The following is a 22,404-nucleotide window of genomic DNA, read 5'->3' on the forward strand; positions in this document are numbered from 1 at the left end:
CGCGGAGAGCCTTTCCTCCTCTCTGGCTTGGGCGATCCGGCGCGGCGCTGCCTGAAAGTACTGCTGTCGCGTGCTGCGGAACGATTTCGAGGTGTTTTAGATCTTACTTTGTGAAATTTACGCCATGTTCGTTCATATAAGGTCGTCAGGGAAGCCTTTCGGTGCATCGGTAACTACTGTAGGCAGAAATATTTCTTGGGGGCGCAAAAATGTGACGTGCATAATCAGCCGCGGTGTACGCGCATTATCAGTCGCGGTGCGCGTATGTGTTGTTTACTATTTTGCTTATATCGATTTTCATTCAATAAAAAAAAACCGGCGTCTCTGCATTACCAGCATTAAATGGTAAATCAGCTCACTGTCTGATCGATTGGCGTAGGGAGTAAAACATAAAACATAAGAGCGCATGCTCGTGCACGGCCAACCTCAGAAGGCAACCACGGAACATCTGAGCGGCAGGCGCTATCAAATATTTGTGATACACTGGCATCGTTCTCACGCATCTCAAGTCTAGTATGCTTGAAATTACCATATGTCTACGCTAGCCTTGCTGCTTGAAGCGCATGGCGCTGCTGAACACAGCGATCACTGCGCTTGGTGAGCCAGCACGATACATATATAAGCTGTGTGCTTCGGCATTGCCTCTTTGGCCTGTATACAGCCATAATATACGCGAGGGTTCGCATAAAAAGAATGCGATGGCTGTTTTTGAGCGCAAGATTTCCGTAATACGTGTGAGTGTGTCGTAGAGAACTGAACGAACACAACGAGAAAAAAAAATTCTGTTATCATCCTCTTTCTCTAAAAAGCATCAGAAAACGGGCTAACGCCGCTCAACGTTTATAAATATATAACCGCTGATGCCGTATGCTTGGACCATGCGCTGTAGCGAACAAAGATATCTGTAATCCAGCACCTACTACTGCTTAGGACACTCGCGCAGTTCATAAACCATCGCTTTGCTGGACAAGCTTAATTCAGACTGTAAGGTATGCTGCTATTAATAGCCAAAACTATTTTATTCGTGAGTGGAAACCTCATCCATCCAACCAAGTAGTCACGCAATGTAACCTGCAGCGAACATTTTCAACGCTTGTCAAAGTATAACAGCACAGCTCCTATTGTAGCAGAACGGTACCCATGTGCACGCTGTTACGATCGTCGCGTATGTTTCATGGCTCCTAAACCGCAGCTTAGAAATAGGGGATAATATTGCAATAGGTCGCATTAGTGATAGGAACATTCGAAATACACAATTGATCCCCGAGGCTGATTGTAGGCTCAAATATGCGCGCACACATCGCGCTGCGTGTTCCGTCCACCTCAACGCCAGCAGAAATTCCGGCCATGACGCATTAAACCACTTCAGCACGTCTCACGGAACCGTTTACTACGTAGAAGACGCACGTCATGCTAAACAGACCACACGGCCGCGAAAACAAACGCCAAAACCTACCGCCGAGCGTATACCTGCCATGCAAAAGACCGCTTTCACCCAAGCCAGTATGGCGCTGCTCATAGGCGGCGCCACTGCGTTCACAATATGGCGGCGCCTACGAAAAAACGGTCTATAGCAACGGGAGATAAGTCCTTTTCTGTCTTAATGTTGTGTCGTTCCACCGATAGGTAGCTGCTGTCGCCGGTGCGCTGACGGGCGAGCGACGCTGTTACCATAGAGAAAGATATTCTGTTACTTTGGTCGATCGCGCCTCGCAAGCAAACGGAGAAGTGTGCCCACCTAAAGCGTATGTATCTTGCACCGTGTTCTTTATCCTACTCCCAAAGTAATGCCATGTTTCAGAGTCGTGCACGACACATCAATTTCTTCCGCTTTCGATATCTCAATTGATGCATCTTATACCTAACTGTGACATCGCTTTTTTATCGCTCAGTTAGAGTTGCAAACTTGATGCTTCAGTATTTTTGGCGACCTTTAACCATTTTTGTAAAACAATTCATGGTTTAAATAACTAATGATTGGGTACATGCTGCCTTTTGAATGTAACAAACGTGATTAAATTCCAGCAGTGGTTGCCTAGCAAGACGGTTTCTTCGACACCGTGTATTTAGGTCGAAGCTCTCGAGCTAAAGCTTCCTCCCATTGCGGGATCACGAGCTAGCTAAAGTAAGATAAAATAAACGCGAAAACAAGGGCACTCAGCTGTACGGACAGGACAGTTTTTTTCGCTAACTGTTGGCGCAGACTCTTCAGAATTACTCAGCTCTGAGACTAGGCGTACGCGCTTGCATCCCGAATTTTTTGCACTTCGAGATAACGGGATTGATGAACAGAACATTCGATGCTTGACACAATAGAGGAACTTCGCCACAGGGGAAAGTCCACTGGCGCCACCTGACACTCGATGCGCGCGTTAACTGCAGAGCAAACGGCTCATACCAAAAGGCAGCCGAAGGCGACACCAGCGCCGCCGCCGCTCGTCACGGCCGAAGAAGAAACGGCGGCGTCTGAGGCCAGCGAAGAGGGCGAGGAGGCCACCACGACGTCTGAAGGTGCAGTAACTCTAACGCGATAGCGCACTGTGCCATTTGGCCGACTGATTACTGGGGAGCTTTAGAGATGTGAAACCCTATGTTAAGGAACATTAGGGAGTTCAAGGAATAGGGGACCCACACAGGCGTTCAAAACAGTGTGCAAAGGGTACAAAGGAGTTCGCGTTTTTGGCTAGGCAAAGTCGCTTGGGGACACTAATTTCTGAAACTTTCTGTTAGAGAGCTTTAGAGTAAGGGACGCAAGAGGCTTGCGTCCGACTTGAATAATAATAAGCAATCCGCATGAGTCTCACCAATAGCCAAGATGCGTAAGGTGCCTTGCGTTCCCTAATCTAAAACGTTCTATTACACCCAGGGCGCACAAAAGCAACGCTACCGGAGTTTGAGTTTATGGGTAGGCTAAGCCACTTGGGGTGTTATTACTTTTAATTAACTAAACGTACATTTATAACCCACAAGCTCTCAGAGACGAACTCGGCTGAAATTCTAAAAAAAAAAAAAAAATGATTTCGAATCGCTTATCGGTAATAGAGCGAGCATATCGTACTGTTGATTGGTTCGATGAGTTCTTTATTAAATTTTTTCATGGGTGGGCCTTTGGGCAAGTACGGGGAACGAGAAAGGAAAGAAGGGGTCTTGGAACGGCAAAGCGCGCTGCTGGAGCAGGATCTATACTGCCAGCATAAGACGTCAGACATTCTGACAAAATCGAGGAGAGACTTCAGGGCAGGGCGATGACAGTCGTCTAGGATTTTTGCTAGTGTGAAGATGACTTCACAACTGCCCGGCTTCAGTTAAGGAATTTGCAACATGTGGTCCAAAGGGAATAATTAAGCATGCATTTAGCGGATATAGAGTGTTTGTCGAGCAAGTAATGTCTGCGCCTCCGCGAGTAATCAACTTGAAGAACTGGAATTGTATCACCAGCCTCAAGAGAACTATAATTTAAAAGGACACGAAACAGAACGGTTAAGTCTGTTTAGACATGCGAAGTATTTTTCAAGATTCTGTTTTCATTATATTCGCTAAATATAATGTTGGTTACTCGCAGAAGAAAACAAAATGCGATGTATTTATTGTTCAGTTTGGCGTCCAGGCGGCAGGACCAGTGGGTCATTGTGTCTTCGGTGATTCCAAAGCATTTTCGACAGTTTGGGCCCTTCTTGTATATACGCAGACAGTTCTGAAATGTTGCTAGGTCGTCCTCACTTCCTGCAGAATTTAGTCTGAGTTTTCTTTGTTCATTGATAAGGCACTAATTTACAGTTCCGAGTACGCGCTGTCACAGCAGCAACGGTCGTCGCGGAGAACTGGTGCGGGAACCTAAAATTTGCGTCGCCACCGCCATTTCGTTCTATCGCATTTTTTTCCTAGACTTCGCTGAACGCTGCTGTGCGACCTATATTTTTGTTACTTCCCAAGTGTATAGTTTACCAATTTAGGCTTGGGTACCATTCTTCTTTAGTGAAATGTATTGCATACGTCCGAAGAAAAAAGAAAGAAAGAAAAAAAGCGGCGTGTGCGATTTCGCAACGTGCTGGCGTCGTCTCTCATTGGCTGCCGCTTCTTGCGCATCTCATGAGCAGCGCTTGTCGGTGACAGCTAACTTGCATTAAACCAGCATGTACACTTTTTTCTAGCGACCACCCGTCGCCAGACTACGAAAAAAGTCAGCGAAGCCAAGGGAAAACGGCGACGCAACGAAGGTATCGTCTATTCGCTCCTCCTCACATTGTTCCCGTCGATTTGACGTGCGCCATTACTGCAATTGGTTACGTTGCTGCAGAAGCCTTTATTGCGTCAGCTAAGTGGACCGCAGACGTTCCAATTATAGTTAAATTAGCTATATATGGTTAAACGCGGCCTCACAAGATGGCGTCACCAATGCTGCCGCTAATGTCTAAATCCTTGGTATTTTGTAAACGATAAAACATATACACACTGTGAATGTCCTTTAAATTATAGTGGGTTTACTAAAAAAAAGAAATCACCGATTATTACGATACTCACTAATGAGAAATTTAAGCGTATCTCTATATGTTTTTTTTTTCATTTCGCAATATATTGGCTAGCGCGGACACTGTCTTGTGCGGCACCTTGCAAACGGAGCGAAGTGTGGCGCGACTGCCTCACTAATCTGGAGATCGCTAAAGACAGCGGGTTTCACAGCAGGTGCTGCCGACAAACTTCCCAGACGACGCCCGCTACTCTGGCGCCATCTCGTAGCTATCGTCGCCGCACTACCCTTTTCTTCTCACCCTATCGTCATACCCTTCGCTGCACTCCGCGCTCGCTCTTTCATCTTTTGCTGTGGTCGTTCGCTCGGTTGCCGACGCCGGCGCTCGCCACGGATACGGGCGCCTAACTGCGGTCTAAAAAACTGCACTAGTAGGTTTGCTATTTAGCTGGACTACTCGAATAGCCTACGGTGATGTCTGACATACCGCAGCATTAAATAAGCTCTTTAAACTGCATTAAATATCTGTATGCCTATAAGATATATTTGTTCGTGAAATATTCATATGCAAGTGTTCAGTAAAGAATTGGAGCGCTCTGAGCATTAGCACTGCAGTATTCCGCTTAGGAGCAGTCAACTTTGCCAGTTAGCTTGCCTCTCAGGGACTAACCTTCTTTACGCAGGACTGTTGTACCCATTTCTGTACACCCACTAAAACTGAATATATATATATATATATATATATATATATATATATATATATATATATATATATATATATATATATATATATATATATATAAATGGAACTTCTTAGTTTTTATTTCGCACACTCTTAAAAAAACAAAGATAATGAATCTATTTAAGTCCACAGGCGGACGAGGGCCTCTCCCTGAAGCAAACTTCTGTTACCCCTGTTCTGCTTTAGCTGACCACGTGCTATGCCTGCAAATTTCCTGATGTAATCACAACGCCTAATCTACTATATAACCCTCCCCTTGGCACCCCATTTTGTTACTAGAGACCAGCTATTATAACACGACAGCGTTAAGGAGCTCGTGTCGCAGAAAAGCCGGTGTCGCCGGTGTCGGCGGCGTTGGCGGCGTTGGCCGTGAGCGAAAGATCCCGGAAGGCAATTCATAAATAAAAACAGCTTGCAAGGTGGGCTGGGTGCGAATCGAACCAGGGTCTCCGGAGTGCAAGACGGAAACGCCACCACTCAGCCATGAGTTCGATGGGTCAAAGCGAGACAAAAGTGCCTCTAGTGAATGCTGTGTTGCCTTAGAAACGTGCCGTAGAACGTTATACTGCGGTGTATATCGGTAATTATGAGCCTGTAAATTACAGAGGTCGCAGTTAAACGCGTAGCGAAGTACGTTTCCGCTATATTTCTTCTGCGCTTGCCGCACACGCAGAGCCATCTTGCGGCAAACACTGAAGACCCCCTCCTCGGAATGTACGGCGCTGCCCCGACAGGTGGCGCGCCACTCGCCCGCTTCTCGCCTTCGTCTCGTTTGAGTGCATTGAGGCCGTGCGGGAACCTATGCGAGGCGCGTCGCGGCCCGGCTGTCCGTGCCGATCACAACGTTTGGCTCGCGTAGATCGTTTCTCCCTCCGAGACACCGAGTTCTTTGGTTCGTTCCGCTTGCTCAGGCGCACGTTTCGTTGCCGCACCGAACGCTGCGTTGCTCGGCGCTCACAGCGTGATTGGTGGTTGCAAAGTCCGATGTGGGGCGCCTCGTAAGTGATCGCTGCGCCGTAACGCATTGCCTTACACCGCTTGGCGGGTCGAGGGAAACGCTATCGCGTTCCACTCTTGAAGGCGAAGCTTAAGCGTCCTCCAGTTTTTGTCTGCTCTAGTTCTTTCCTTTAATAAAGGTGCCCCAACGCCGCTGAGTAATAGACTAGAACACAGTAACTGAGGTCGACTCCCGCCCCTGCCCAGCGTTTCTTTCATAAATTTCTCTCTCTCCTAATCAAATATACAGTTTCAGTTGGCCCATGTTTCCTCTCTGATCGATACTACCGTCTTCCTTTCTCCTATCCCGTTAAGCCCCTCCCCTCCCGCCATCCTCATTTTCCCTATTTGCTCGCTGCGTGGTCCTTGCTTCATTTGAAGTTTACTTGTAGCACTGCCCCAGAAGGTTAGCACACTTCAGATAATACTCGGTTGGAATTCACAAAATAATATCTGGCAACACCCGGGCATTGCGTAGATAAAGCGCAGAAATCGCTGTGCCAGAGCAGCACAGCCTTCCGAATTGAAGGCAGCTGGTTTGGTGCCGTGTGCAGTCGCCACGGAACGGCGCTCGACCACTCCGCCGGAAACGCGCGCGCGGGACGGTCTCCCACGCCGCGACAAAAAAGAAGATGAACCGGCCGAAGAGGAACAACCCGAAGAGGAATCCGCGCACGAAAAACCTGCGGTGGAACAGCCTCCGGCGGAGCATCCCGCAGCGGAAGAACCTTCAGCGGAAGAACCTTCGGCGGAGCACCCCGAGGGTGAACAACACTCTGAGGAGGAGAACAAAGCCGAGGAAGAGCGCCTTGTCGCCACATCGACTCGACGTCCTGCTGCGAAGTCCCGGACGAAGTCTCGGACGAGCGTCAAGGCGGGTGAGAGGTTTCCTCCGAGTCCCCCTAAGGACGATATTGCAAAATCCGCAAGTGCGCTTTTTCGCACATCTAGTTTGACCGAAACAAGAGCCAATAGCAAGTCCGACCTCGGACTGCAGTCGTAAGCAATTTAGGGCGTTAACGTGTGGATTGGCGCAGCCATCCCTATTTTACCAACCTCCTTTCCTATATCACCATCAAAGCTTTCAAAGCGTGTCTCTTCGACGCACGTTCTACTAGCGAGATCGCGGCGATCTTGCCTGCAAGGCAACAGTTTGGAGAATGAGGGAAGCCTCAACCTGGGGAGCCAACGTCTCGACAAAGGGACTCGTCTTCTTCATGAACCACAACGAAGAGAAGTCCTGACGAAGGCAGGTCAGCTCTTGTCGACACGTTGGCTTCAGACTAAGGCTGTCCTCGTTCTCTCACTGTTGATCAAGTATACCCATCTTGCTGCAACCAATTTTTTGTTTGGACTGGTTAGGACTAGTTAGATGAGTGCACCTTCCTAACCTGCCTTGTCACCTTGTCGGCAAAGAAATGTACAAAAAAGAAAAAGGACTTAGAAAATCTAGGTAGAAGGCGACAACAAATCCCTTTAACCTCAAGTACATTGAAACCCTCAAGTACTTAGCAAGCGCCAATGAACGAATGCCTCGAGGACCGCACTCGCAGCGTTTTTATTATTTTCTTTTGTTTCGCAAAGAACGTGAGAGGTCGCACAGGAAGAACGGCGTTGTTTGCTCGTTAACCTGCGCTCTTGCAGGGAAAAATGCGCAACCGACGTCGCCACGGACGACGGTGACAAAGACTACGACGCAGGAACCTACCGTCGGAGTCCAGCGGCTTCCGGAAAGTGAGTGGTGCTCGGTTAAAATCAAGACCGCGCGTTTAACCGAACGTCCTATAACAAAAGTATGACGTGAGTGGACGTGGTATGAGGAAGAGAGCGGAGTATTCGAGCTAAGCTATTTTTAGCGAACCCTCCCGGTATTTGGCGACCGTGGCTGCTGTTGCTGCTGCCGTCTTACCGAATGGCTCTCTCACACGCGAGACAGCACTCGTTTATAACGAACAAGCTTATATCTATAGCCCCATCTCTGATACTATTATGGATTTACCACTGGCCTGCTATATTCTCTACGGAATCACGCAGTGAAACGACAGTATGTATGCAACAATTAGGTGTGGGCCTTCACGGTCATCATTCCTTTACAAATGCGAAGATTCGTACGTCTTCTTTCTTGAAGTTGTGTTCTTGTCGGGTAAAGCGGACGATCCCTTCGCGGAGGCAGTGTGTAATCTGCCGTCGCCTGAGTGATAGGGGTCTCGGCCACTTGCTGGGCATACACACGTGATCGCTACATACGTATATGCTGCAGAACGCTGTGCAGAAGATGACAGTTGAATATGGCATTTAATTGACCACTTCACGAAAGGTTCGCTTCACATGGACTCCTAAGTGTGGGTGGGATCTGCATATACTTCTTTTTTTGTGCTGTTCTCAATTATGGCTGAGTGAAATAAAATAACTGACTTACGCCCGAGAACCCATGAATGAAGTCCATAAAAGGCGTCTCAGAAAGATGTGACAGCAATTGAAATAATCTCCCAGGTTCGGGGATCGAGGAAAGTGTTGGTCTATACAGGTCCGATCTCCGGACCAAGACTAACAGTTTCTTTAATTGCGACGCTTTCGTTCTAAGAAACATGCGTGGTTTAATTCCCTAGTAGCTTCGTGGTACTCACGGGAATGCCACTTTTTAATTTCACGAAATTTAATCCACCCTGTGGATTCCCGCAGAAGGAGCTTGTCGTAGCTGCAGCTCTGGAAGGACAAATTGACACAGGAACCTAAACACGACGCCACGGGCGCTGAACATCCGAGTTTTATTGCTGCGACCGACATATACTACAGAGGCAAATAGTTGTTAGTTGAGCGCCCATGGGGGTCAGAGTTAGGTGTCTTCCGTCCTTTCTGCGCTGCTGCCTTAATATGACGAACCAGTGGCTTCGCAAGGGTCAGCGCCGCCTGGGGCGGTGACCCGCTACGGCGGGTTACCAAAAACGGGAGTGGGCAATTTATTGTTATTTCGAAAAAGAACACTTCTGAAAATACAAGCAGAGCAAGCAGTTTTCATTACATGACTGCCCACGTTAACATTATGAACAAGTAGACGTGTACATAAAACACAAGAAATGAAAACTTTGAGCACGTAGATATAACTTTAGCGGTATGCGTATGTATGCACAGTGTATGCATAGTCACGTACGTGCGGCGCACATTGCGTACGCGCAGCCGCTTAGGTACATACAAAAATAAAATATAAGCACTTTAGTGCGAAAGCGTCAAATGGCTCATTTAGCGAAAAAGCCGGCGTCTGTCGTCTGCAGCAGCGAATCGGCTCCTACATTGCCATTCGCTGCGACGCCACGTCACGAGCTGCTCCTCGATGGAGGAGAGCAGGGGAAAGGGAACACCTGCTGCTCCATAAGTGCACCAGGTGTTGGGTGAGGGGAGAGGACATCGCCGTGATGCCACGTCACCCTCGTTCTCGGCACGAGCGCACCCAACGCCACCTAGAGAAAATTCCCGCTGTAGCGCGCCAGGTGTTGCGTGAGGGGAGAGGGCATCGCCGCGTCGGTGGCATACGGTGTTGGCACCGCAAGCTGCTGCTGCTGCTTGCTGGCTTGGGCAGCACGCACCGCTATGGTGCATTACTTGCAGCGCAAAACTCGAAGGATCGCTCAGCGCCGCTCGATTGGACATTAATGATTTCGCATTCACAGCTCATAAGACGTGCTTAGGTGTCCTCGAAGAAGAATACACTCTCAGTAGAACATGCGGTATATTAAAGGAGCTTTCGTAAGAAAATTACAGCACAAATTTATGCTAATCACTCACTGTTCACCCACCGTGGTTGCTTAGTGGCTATGGTGCTGGGCTGCTAAGCACGAGGTCGCGGGATCGAATCCCGGCCACGGCGGCCGCATTTCGATGGGAGCGAAATGCGAAAACACCCGTGTACATAGATTTAGGTGCACGTTAAAGAACCCCAGGTGGCCAAGCTTCCCGAATTCCCCACTACGGCTTGCCCCATAATCAGATCGTGGTTTTGGCATGTAAAAACCCATAATTAATTTTTAATTAACTATCCGCTAGCACAGTCGGTCCCATGGTGGGCAAGTATTCCTGCACCAGTTACAATGAGCGCTACGCGGGTGTATCTGCGAAGCATGTTATGTACCTCTCCGGGGCGACGTTTCTAATGCATATTTTAACTCCACGTTCTGAATCACCCAAGCTTTGCTAAGGGCACTCTCCTACAGATATTCATATTTTTTTTTATTTTGTGTAGTCGGCACATAATCCTAGTGTAGCTGGCGCCTTTTCGTGTTTTTATTTTTTTAGACGAATAATTATTTTCCATTTTACCCCTCCACACCCGTTTTCACTGCCCAGCTGCGCCCCCATGAGCTCTGCACCGGGAGCCAGCAGAAGGAGATTGGTTGCGGCCGCTAAACTGCACTACTTCAATTTGTAGTACTTAAATTACATCTTACTCGTGGTGCCTCATGTAGCTAGTAGTCACAGAATGCAAACTTACGACGTGAAATAAAGCAACGCGCAATCCATGCTATCACTAGACTCGAACAATTCAACAAACAGTGTCACGCTTGGGTACTAGCTGCATATGTAATAAAAACAGGTGAAAAAACTGGTACTTTACCACTACCTCGCTCACGACCATCTTCACGCGTTCAGGCTTCACTGTAGTTCACCTGGGTGCTGCAGCAAAGTATCAATAAACGCGTACAGGCGCTGCCAGGCAGTCAGGCAAGTGGCGGCACAGCGCGGCTGATCGGTATACTGCAGCGCTGGCGCCGTGTGAAGCCTTCGTGCCGCCCGCGCCGACGCCACCAACTTTCCTTCCCTTCCTTACAACACCATGCGCGTTGAATCGAATCGACAAATTCAGCTGGCGCCGAAGTTTGTCAGCCTACCTCGCAGTTAGTGAAAAACGCGAATCTCATTGGCAGTATTGGTGCTGTTGTGGCTATCGTAAAAGGACAGTTTTACCTTGATCGAGTAGCTGCGAGGTTTCGCCGAACCGTGAAAAAGTGTTGGCTTCCAGCACGTGTCTTTTCGAGGCATGTTTAGGATTCTGCCCGTGCCAACGTCCATTTCGTGCGACATCCAATTAAGGCACTTTAGTGTGTGGGACGCATAGTTATTATTTCAGCGAAATCGCAGGTAAGGTCTTGCAGCGATAGCTATTCCACACTTTCCACCCGTTCTCATTGGCTCGTACCGTGGCGGGACGCCGTCACCATAGGATAAAAAATCGTCACGCCCTGTCCGATCGGTCGACCGCCTACATCCTAGCTGGCGTCATGTGTTGTAAGTGGGAATAATGGAAAATGAAATGGTTTATTGGAAAATAGCGACCCGGCTTGGGTACCGCTATTACGTTATCGAAGGAGTGTGACCCAGACGAACAAAATAGATTGTTAGCGAGAAAGTGTAAGGCTTCAAACACATTTTGGACTGTATCGTCATTTTGCCGTCACTTTATTTCAGTTTCTAATACGGTCAGAGAAAAAGATGGCTTTATTAGGTCGCGGTTACCAGGATGACATCATACCTTACTTTCTTTGAGTGACTGGTATTCTGTAAAAAAATAAATATACTAAAGAAAAGGAGAAGAAACCATCATGCGGTCACTGCGGCACCGACCAAACTATATAAAGTGCAGTCTTTGAGCGTCTCTTGTTCATCTGCTTGAAGGAAACATTTAATTGTCGCCATCATCATCATTACTGTCGTTCTCAATAATCGCACATTGTTCTTGAGAAATGTATTGAAATACAACAATAACGATAATAATAATAATTAGCACTGGCATTGTGCTTAAACATGGATTGAGTTGTCGTCGTCATGTTGATACCGTCAGCATTGCCGCGCTTTGCTTAACGAAACAGTTCGTTGAACTATGACTCTGTGGCAACCATGGTCATCTTCGTCGTTGACAGTGTCGCACCCCCTGCTGTGCACTGTGTCATCGCTGGCCGTGGAGGAGCTGCGATACCCGCACCAGTACTGCACGCACATAATCTACACGCACGCCGAGTTCGACTTCGCCAAGAAGAGCTTTGTCGCCCCCATGGCCTGTGAGTGACGTATCGTTCTCTCAGCCTGGCGTAATTGGAACGCGCATGCGCGGCAATGAATGAGAAAGTAACGTCACCGATCTCGTCATTGACCGGAAGCAGTTGGTGTCGCCGAAGCCAATGTTTATTTGACTGTGACAGTGGAACGACAGTCACCGGAAATCAGTTCTGATTGTATGATAGTTTTTATAGCCGGTGGTTATTTATCGTGACAGTGGACAGCGGACATGGGAGGCGCGCACAACATTCGCTGAACCTCCCTCAGGTCGTATGTCTAAAAGTTCACGGCTCGTACGATCCCAGTACTTAGGTGCATTGAGAAGCATCGATAATTCCCGACTATATGTACCCTTCTCCTACTCGGCATCGCCATAATTATTGCCACGACGACCACAGCCAGTGTCAGCCTAATTATGTCACACGGCAGGACAAAAGCCTCTTCAGGGATCTGAATTTGACCCGGTCCTCTGCCGATAGGCACTATTCCACACGCGCAAAATTTTATCCCCTCATTACTCCGACTGATTCTTCCATCCTCTGTTGCGACCCATTTACGTTCGTATGCTTCCCTTCCTCTCATTCTAATGGTCTGCCGCCTACGTGCTATACGCATTACATGGCCTGCCTATATGGTTTCGCTTTTCTTGTTAAACGGGCCATCGAACATCGGTCGTGGGCCCCTTGGCCACTCGCATATCATTTTCTATTCCATTGTAAAGTTAGCTTTCCCGCTAGGCAGTTTGTCGAGCTAAAGACGGCATATTCTTTTTTTTTTTTTTTTTAATAGGCGCGTGCACGCACAGTTCGCTTGTCTTAGGATTCTGGAAGAGTAGGCGAGGCTCTCAGGATGAATTCCATGCTCGAGGGAGAAGCTCCATCATGTGCAGCAAGCACTTCGTCTTCATTGGTACCATTCCCGGTGCCGCCGTAATTTGGGCGAGCGTGCATTGCAGAGAAGCCGAATTACAAGTTATGAAACGGTTCTAATCATATACACTGGCGCAGCAGCATTTACAGCCCTGTCACGCACAGACGCATAAGATTCGTTGGCCATCGATGTTGCTCGGATTCCTTCTGCTTTCGCTTACTTGAACATGATAGATTTCGTTTGATTTAAAGGGACCGCTGAAGGGAAACACTAAATCAGTATAGAATGATAAAACATTATTGGAGAACTCTAATTTCGCTTATATCGCGGTAATAGATTCATTCTTAGAAAGTAAGCGGTCCAAGTTTCAGTTTTGAATTTCGCGCCGAAATTCCAGGGCTGTTACAATGTATGTCTGACGTCACACAGACAAAGCAATTTTTTTTTTACATTTCGGCCGTTGTGGTTCAGTAAAGGTTCTTGAAACTTGGTATGTTCAGTCTGTGGCTTTATTGGAATACGATGTAATTCATTTTCATCGATAATCCGTGACGTCATGGTGAACTGGTGGTGCGGGAATTTCAATGCAGCGTCGCCATCCGTCCTTCATTTTTTTGCGTGTTTTCTGGCTTACCAAGCGTCTTCTCTTGGTGTGAGTGGCTGTTTTTTTTTTTGTATTGCGGACTAACGCGTCGATCATCCTCGCAGCGCTGAGCTTCACCTCGTTCCTGAAGAGCAAGTCCAAGTGGGCCAACAACACCGAGGGTCCGCGCTACTTGGTCTCCCTGTCGCCGGCGTTTGTGGCGCAGCACGCGCCAGAGATGTCGGCGGGTCACAAGTCGGCTTGGGACATGGCGGCCTGGCTGGAGGCCAATGACCTCGCAGGCCTCGCCCTCGTCGAGCAGATCCTGACGCCCGAAAACGCGGACTTCTACGTCAAGTTCAGCTTGGTATGGCTGCGCTTGCGGGGCGACCGTTAGTGTGTCGCGCGGTCCCGCCGGCCACTACCACGCCCTGGCCTTCGAGATTGCGCACGCTGGTGCAAATCTCGGAGGCCACGACCTGGCGCAATCTCGGAGGCCATTCTGTGGTCGTGGCCGGCGAGATCGGGCGGCATGCTGACGGTTGCCCTGACCTTCGAGATTGCGCATGCTGGCGCGAATCTCAGAGGCTACAACCTGGCGCAATCTCGGAGGTCATGCTCATGCTATAGAATTTTTTATCGAGAGTCCTAGAGGTAAACTTGGCGCTGCTATCGTTCAACCACCGCTCGTAGGAGTCCTATGGGGGCGTTACGAGAAGTTGTTTCAGTGCTGATGTAAACCTGTAGATCTATATACATTTTTTTGAGATCGATATTGATTATTAGAAATTGAAATGGCGCCGAAGTGGGTCATAAGCTTGTTTCCAATAATTTGTGTTTGGAACAACCTTTATCATAGGTGGCGCGTACAGATGTGCAAATGCGGCGACCACTTACAAAGTGAAAGGCACCACGTCATCATCATTGCTAACTCCTCCCCCCCACCCCATCAAATGAGAGAAAAAATATACTCTATATATCGTCATTTATTCTAGATCAAGTCGAACTTGCTGGAGGGATCGTGCAATTAACATACGGCATATACCATACTTACTTTACAAGGTCTGCCTTCGTGCAAGGACCGCGCGGCCATTTCAGCGTGAGAAAGCTTGAAAAAATAGAAAAAATAAAGCTTCACTAAGCGTCGATTGCATACCACGTGCTGGTTAATTTCCGCGAGCCGCTACTAGATAGAACTATAGTTGTCCTGTCAACGATGGCATTATCGTCACCACCGTATTCAGCACTCGGCACCGAACACGAGAGCTTCTTACTCGCGTCTGTCCGACCCAAGATGGCCCCAGAGAGAAATGTGGAAATGTTTTGCTGGGGAATCTTAGCTCTGTTTAACCGCAAAGCGTACGTTTGCCTAGGTACCACGGAGAACGGCGCGCTTTGCTTCGTCGGCCGGCTAAACTTCCGTGCAAACGGCATCACAGCAGCCGATGCGGTGTCTGTAACGTCCAGGCGTCAGCTCTTTTGTCTCCTGCGGTTGGCCTGTGTCACTGTGGCGTGCACGTAACGTAAGGTTTTCCGGCTTTTCAGTGCTAGCCATGCGTATTCGGCGCTCGACCAGTGGCGTGGTCGTCGCCTATAAGAAGGGTTCGGGCCACATTAGGCACGCTCTGCGCAATGCGCCGCCTTTAGGCATGAACGAGAACTTCAGTACAACCTACAAACGAATATTTAGCGCTAAAAAACGAACTCGCAGTAACAACTTCTCGTTATCGATTGGTGTGTGGTATAGCTAAAGCGGCATCTGCCTTTCTGGTGGGTGAACGCGAAACGCACCCGCTGCCTCGGCGATTGCATAATATGTAGAAAATTTTTATTTGAATACAGCATAAGAATGAGCAAAAGTCTGCAAACTAATTTTTCTGCTGTGCTGGCACTCTAAATAAACAACGAAATCGATTTTGCCATCACATTTTGTTTTTTTCGAACTGCCTGATTATTTTCGGAGCTTTTCGCGGCATTGTCCGTCTCTGAAAAAAAAAAAAAAAGATATCATTCCGCGACTGCATGTGTTCTTAGTCCGCCGTGAGTGGTTGGCGTTGTCTTACAAGTTATTTTTTCGTACATAGCAGTCTGAGTATAGTTCGAGCCTTCAAGGAGTAGCCATAAGTCTGCCTCGCGCACCTAGTAAATCTAGAAAAGAAGAAAGTAAAGAAAGAGTGTGGGCCTTACACGAGTAACCATAGTAATAAATCAAATTTATTACGTGTGTCAGCCGCACATTAGCAGAACGTGTTTCTCCCCTTTGGTATAGGTTACTAGTGAACTCAGATTTTGGTAGATGTATTGTTTTGACGATCTTTGTTAGCGCTTCCACTTGAGGGTTTGTGATGGTCTTGCGCAGAAGGCTATGAGTTAATTGTCTAAATTTCGAGCTGTATGCGCCAAGCAGACTTGTTATCAGGATGGGGGGGTTATCAGGACCCGCCGTGGTATGTTGCTTTACAGTGGCTTTGGCGTTGCGCTGCCTAAGCGCGAGGTTGCGGGATCAAATCCCTGCCGCGGCAGCCACATTTAGATGGGGGCCAAATGGCTAAACACCCCTGTGTCGTGCATCCTGCGCACGTTAGGGAAACGCAGGTGGGGAAAATTAATGCGGAGTGCCGCCACTACTGCGTGCCTCGTAATCGGATCGTGGTTTTCACACACAAAACCCCAGAATTTAAACTGAATTTACTTACAAGGCGTTACATTCTGCGCATGCGTAACTCTTCCTTCTAAGTCAGGCGTGTGCTACCTTGTTCATTTACTTGCATACATTAGTGTTGGATTGCTCCGATGCTACGCGAACTCTTCGCCGATCAGAGCTTTGAGGTGTAAGTCAGAGCAGCATTTGGGCCAAATATCATTTCCTTTGCTCTCTTTTGTCGCAACAGGTGTTCAAAGATGCCCAACAAGTTAGTCTCGAGTTTGTTCTCGGGTTTTCCTCGGCGTACTTGAACGAGCTGCAACCAAAACTCAAGATTCTCTCATCGTGAGTACAACAGTTCTGACTTTATTTTTCTGACCGTTTTCTTTTTGATATTAGTTCTTGGCTGACTTTTTCATACTTTAATACAGCAGTCTGCATACTTACGTTCCTCCACCTATTTGTCGCTTCCCGGTAGACGCGTCATTGGGTTCTCGTATGAAGACATGCTCCACCTCGTTACGCCTTAATAGTTTTGATGCGCTTGTTTGCGCATTTCACTTGGTACAGCGATATTCACAAAAGCTGACACAGACGCAAGAAGGGACACTGGTCCTCTTCGTATGTGCCCCTCGTTGTGTCTGTTTTACTTCTTGTGCCTGGTTACTTGCAATGGCAAGTTGCATGTAGTGGTTGTGCTGGTTTGCGTAATCTTGTCTGAAGCCTCTGATGTGTCATATGTGTAGTCACGCAAAAGGAAAAAAAATACTGAAAAGACGCAAAGGTACAGTCGCAGGAATATCGGATGCAACAATTGTCGTTCGTCGACTGCTTGCTGGATGGCTCCACAACACCGCGCCGGCGCAAACACAGAGGCTTCTGTAAAGTGCGTCGTGTCTGCACTTTTGTGGCACAATTTGTTCAACTTGCGCCTGCGGTTATTATGAGCAAGAGCACGCACATCAGCGGCACCATGTGAAAAAAAAAAAGAACTGAACTTGCTCTCGCAAGTCTCAGTTCGCACTGTTATTTGAAGAGCGTTTAGTTCGTTTTGATTAGCTCGTAACACTTTGCAGTACAAGTAGATGTGCCACTCCAGTGGACGAAGAAAAAAAAAATTCACCATAATAATGCATTAACCGTGCACCTCCAAGCGCATTGCACCGAGGTAATCTCGGAGGTCACGGTTTGCTAAAGGAGTTCTCTGTAAATCCGCAAGGTGGAGGAAATTTCGAGCACGGAAGAATTCCCATACAGCTGGCCGTTAATGGCTACGGGATGCTACACTCACGCGCACACTGGTTCTCGTCAGATTTTAAAGCTAGGCGTCTTTGGAATGTGTTTGGGAGGGAGGTCGCTCGGGAACGCCGCCTGTGAAATTAACGCTGAATCGTCCTTCCATCTTATGGCGCAGGCAAGTCCACTACATGATCTTGGAGACGCACGTCAAGCAGTTCCCCGATAACTGCGTCTCCCTGTTCCCCACCGCTTTCAACGCGTCCCGCAACCCCAAGGTCCTCCAGCTAAAGAACAACCTGTTTCCGGTACGTTTTGTCCTCGTAACCAAGATTTCCGTCGCACTCTTCAGGGTAGTTCGCTTTGTGGCACTTTAGTGGTATCGTATCACCGCTGGCGACGTCAAGTTTCAATTCATTATGGACGACACAGCCGCGAAACTGACGGCATCTGAATATGAAAAGATTGTAAATATGTCAAATTACTTATGCGGAAGCCCGCAAGGTGGAAGAAAGAAAAATTAGTAATTTACCCAACTGTAGCACGAAGCTACAAAGAAAACGCATGCGGGTTACTCAGCAGGAAAGATTCGCAGTTCAAGAAAAAAAAAAATCGTCCTGGCCCGGTGATCGAACCCCGGACCAACGCCTTCTAGGGCGGTCGCGGCACCCTCTGAGTCAACTGGGAAAAAGCTCAGGTCTTTTGAAAGAACAGATATATTCACCCGTAGGCACACGTACAACAGCAATATGTATCAATACATGTGCATACAATCATTACAATGTGCGTTACAATACTGTGTGCATTACATCCCGCTCGATATAATCAAAGCAAAAGGAAGGAAGTACGCTAAATGGTCTTCGGTGCTTTTATGCACTGCCGAACTTCAAGAACACCATTACAGTGCATGTGCAAAAACAATATTTGTCAACCTCGGATACATAGATGAGACCCGAGGCTTACACGAGCAGAGTCTTTACTGAGAGAAACAGAAGCTTTTTAATGTCAATCTGAACGCAGCAGAACGTTTGCTCGATATATGGTAAAAAAAAGAAATTCACGTTTTTTTACGAGCCAGAAGCGCGATATGATTATGAGCCACGCCTTAGTGAGGGACTCCGAATTAATTTTGGCCTCCTGGGGGTCCTTCAACGTACACCCAATGCATGGTGCACGGACGTTCTTGCATTTCGCCCCCATCGATCGAAATGCGGCTGCCATCACCGGGTTTTGATCCCGCGACCTCGGGCTTAGCAACGCAACGCCTAAGTCGCTACGTCACCACGGCGGATGATACACGGTTAAGTACCGCGTGAACTGGCGACGAAAAAACTCAGCTTCACCAAGTTTAAAAAGCTGTTGTTTTAGATGACCCCTTTTAGATCACCTCTTGCTCGCTCAGGCCAAGGTACATCGCTTTATTTGATTGCTAAGATCGCTCTACAGTCTTGTAGCAGTCAGGTTTCAGAAATTTCTAATGAATATGAAGAACCGGATGCACATCTCTCTCTCTCTCTCTCTACATATATATATATTTGCTGAGCAAATAGTGCCCGGCGTGTGACCTTGTACCATTGGTTTTGGGACGGAAATAGGAAATATTGGAATATCTTATTCGGCGGTTACGACCTCAACGTTTAACCAAGAAGCAACGAAATTTTAGTCTACGCTTATCCTAGCATCTGAACTAAACGAACAAACACACATTATCTCTGCGCGAACGCCAACCTTGAACGACTTGAATCTCCTCACCTTTTTGAAGATTTCCGATGCAGGTGTACTCGAGACCATTTTCTGAGTGAAAGATACTGTAACCGTGGCCACACTCGTCATACTTGAAACAGAACAGCGTGGTTTTGACGGGGGCAAGCAGGGAGAAACGACATGGACGAGCGCTCGTCCGTGTAGTTTCTCCCTGCTTGTCCCCGTCAAAACTGCGCTGGTCTGTTTGAAATATGGCATACCAACTTGCCCAAACGTCCGTTTTAACACTCGTCACTGGCGCGACTACCTATCTGTGCACTAGTGCAGTTCTTGGAAGTGCTCCGGCCTGAGTGACCGTTTACAGACCTCCTGCGCATCCCCCCCCCCCCCCCCCGCGCGCAGCGTTCATTCTCTTCTTAATTCTCTCTCTATTTCACTTTTCCCTACACCTAATTTAGGGTAGCAAACCGGACGTTCGTCTGGTTGACTTCCCTGCCTTTCCTACCGTTGCTTTCTCTCTCTCTCTCTCCGATGCGGGTAATGAAAAAGAAAATAGGGGACATTGTCCTCGTACTATCGACGACAAAAATGCGCGTGGGTTCGAATGAATCGGTGACAGCGGTGCTTATTATTATTATTATTATTATTATTATTATTATTATTATTATTATTATTATTTACAGAGGTCAGCGTTGCAGTACGTGGAGACGCTAAACGCGGCAGGTTCGGGTACCCACGCCAAGGCGTGCATTTCGGTGCTCATGGGCGTGCTCATGTACATTGTACCGAAGGGTCTCATCCACGCGCCATCCCAGGACTGCATCGACTTCTCCTGGTGCACCTACTCCGACGTAAGCACGATCATTCGATCAAGCATGGCCTCCGAAATCGGGGCAGCGTCTCGTACAAGAGTTGTATGGACACCTTGAAGAGAAAAGTGGCGCTTTTCATCTCCACGTTCCTTTTTCGCCACGCTTAAAAGAAGAAAACTATTCGACATTCGAGTCCATATTCTAAACCCAGATTATGTTTTCTTTCGAACATTCGTATACGATTCGTTTGGAAAAGTTCACTGTTTGGAATACAACTAGAACTTACATTCCTACGGTCGCGACTGTGGGGCTTGGCCGCAGGTATGTCATTCCAAGTCGAAGTTCAAGTACTACGAGTGGGCGGAAGCCGTGACTCAGTCCGAACAGTCCCGGATGTACATGTTCGACGACGAGACCACGATCGTCAACAAGGTGTGTCTCTTTCGCTCGAGCCTATCGACTTTTCTCGCTGTGACTACGTTTACAAGAACCCGGAAGTAGCGGCGTCGAGTCAGAAATCGGGCTCTGAGACAGCTCGACTCGACAGCGCTTACATGAACTCGTACCTGACGGGTCGAGATTACTGCGACAGACTGCGTGTAAGCCAGAGATAGGACAGCACGTGTCTGGTTAATGGCGCTGGCTGCGAACCACGGACCCGATCCGTCAGCATTACCACGTGCCCTTAAGTGGGTCGGGTTGGGTCAACCTATCCCGTGTCAGTCGGGTTGGTTCAGCTCGACTCGACGCTCGCCAGATCTAACGGTGACATTCGGGTGGGAGTTTGCTTTCGGGTTTGTCTTTCACGTGTTGTCGTCACTTACAGTTGTTGCGCGAAAAAACCTCCGTTGAATATTACAGATACGAACTCGCCCAAACCAGGACTCTACAAAGGGCGCCTTTTCGTCATAAAGCTGAGCGAATTTGCAAGGACTTAGGGTTTTAAAAAAAATTTGCGAGAATGAAGACATACGTCTTCTGGTCGAGGCACGTCATATGAACGATTTCAATCTGCCTTCGATCATCCTCCACGAAGAAAAATTGTCACGTTTGAACCGCAATCTTTCGAGACCTAACACGTTTGTCCATGTTTGGATGGGTTGACACTGCTTTTGCTGGAGCAAACGTATATAGATATTCTTTAGCTTTCTTTCTTTTTTTAGCCACACTGCGATCCTTCAGATGATAGCCGGCGTTTGCGTTGCGCTTTCGGGGCTTTCTTTTGTGCTTGCCTTTTTTTACGCTTGCTTTTTAAGATCACGGCTCTTTTTCGTGTCGGTTGCTATATAACGTACGTATATTAACGACGCCTCTATACACAACACAACCTGTCGATTCAAGCGTCCGTGGTTCGCGCGCGGCGCTCTCTGCAATGTTTGTCAGGTAATGAAGACGAAGCACACAAGTCCCAAGACCTGCGTGTCCCTGTACCGGACGGACCTGGATGACTTTTCCGGCACGTGCAACAACGGCTCGCCGTTCCTCCGGGTGGCCGCCGTTCGCAGGGCGATCCTGTCCTGATGCGTCGGCCGGGCTGCCGGACTTTATTTTAGCCCGCAGTCCGCACACACAGCGAGCGAGCGAGAGAGAGAGACACACACACACGCGCACGCAGGCTTACCGTCGTCCATTCTTGTCTTCGAGGAAGATCTCGGGCGACGACGTGTACATGAGGCACCGCAAAAGACGGCCTCAACCGCCTTCTCAACCCTCATTCATCTGCACGAACGTCATCTCCATTTCAGAGACTCCACGTCCCTTGAAGAGAGGGCGCGCGCCGCGCGATTACGTCATTGGTACAGTACAGTGCGCATACGAAAGAAAAACGGCGAAGTTTCGAAGCCTCTTTTTGCCTTGAGCCTGCCGTTTCTGAAAACTGCAGGCAACGCGTTGTACTCTTTCCCGTGGCAGTTACCAGCCTGCTATAGCCTAAAGCAGCACAAGCTAACCTTAGCCAATTAACACTAACAGTTATTTTCGTTCGTCTAACGAGCCTGAAGGGCCAGAACTCGGAACGAGGCAGTCCGACCAGACAGCATTTACGTGAAGTCTTTTTGGGATCGCGAGGGTGGAGGGGAGGGGGAGGAGGGGTTGCATATTGCAGAATGATCGATGTGACTTTCGTTTTTCATTTTGCAGGGAAGGTCTTCTTACCTTACTCCAAACGGGGCTGCCTTATCTGGGATCTCATGATATTGTAACCACTTGCAGAGAAAATTGGTAGGTTAGGTGGCTTGTAGATGTCGTATGAACGTAAACCTACTATAAGATGACGCCTCTTTATGCTGGAAAAATGTAACC

General features: G+C 48.1%; 1 protein-coding gene across 1 annotated transcript in view; it reads left to right on the forward strand.

Moving 5' to 3' along the window:
* LOC126533170 (uncharacterized) overlaps positions 1–22,156 on the forward strand; it is a 38,297-nt gene extending 16,141 nt beyond the window's left edge. Inside the window, exons 7-17 of the mRNA XM_055071622.2 lie at positions 2,383–2,511; positions 4,152–4,217; positions 6,761–7,084; positions 7,851–7,940; positions 12,119–12,256; positions 13,833–14,074; positions 16,599–16,696; positions 17,766–17,895; positions 19,975–20,142; positions 20,425–20,535; positions 21,487–22,156. Coding sequence (XP_054927597.1) covers positions 2,383–2,511; positions 4,152–4,217; positions 6,761–7,084; positions 7,851–7,940; positions 12,119–12,256; positions 13,833–14,074; positions 16,599–16,696; positions 17,766–17,895; positions 19,975–20,142; positions 20,425–20,535; positions 21,487–21,624 — 1,634 coding nt within the window. The 3' untranslated portion in view covers positions 21,625–22,156. The remainder of the gene's footprint in view (positions 1–2,382; positions 2,512–4,151; positions 4,218–6,760; positions 7,085–7,850; positions 7,941–12,118; positions 12,257–13,832; positions 14,075–16,598; positions 16,697–17,765; positions 17,896–19,974; positions 20,143–20,424; positions 20,536–21,486) is intronic.
* The last annotated feature ends 248 nt before the right edge of the window (positions 22,157–22,404 follow it).

Source organism: Dermacentor andersoni, chromosome 7 (genome assembly GCF_023375885.2).
Source record: "Dermacentor andersoni chromosome 7, qqDerAnde1_hic_scaffold, whole genome shotgun sequence".
In the NCBI taxonomy this organism is placed as follows: domain Eukaryota; kingdom Metazoa; phylum Arthropoda; class Arachnida; order Ixodida; family Ixodidae; genus Dermacentor; species Dermacentor andersoni.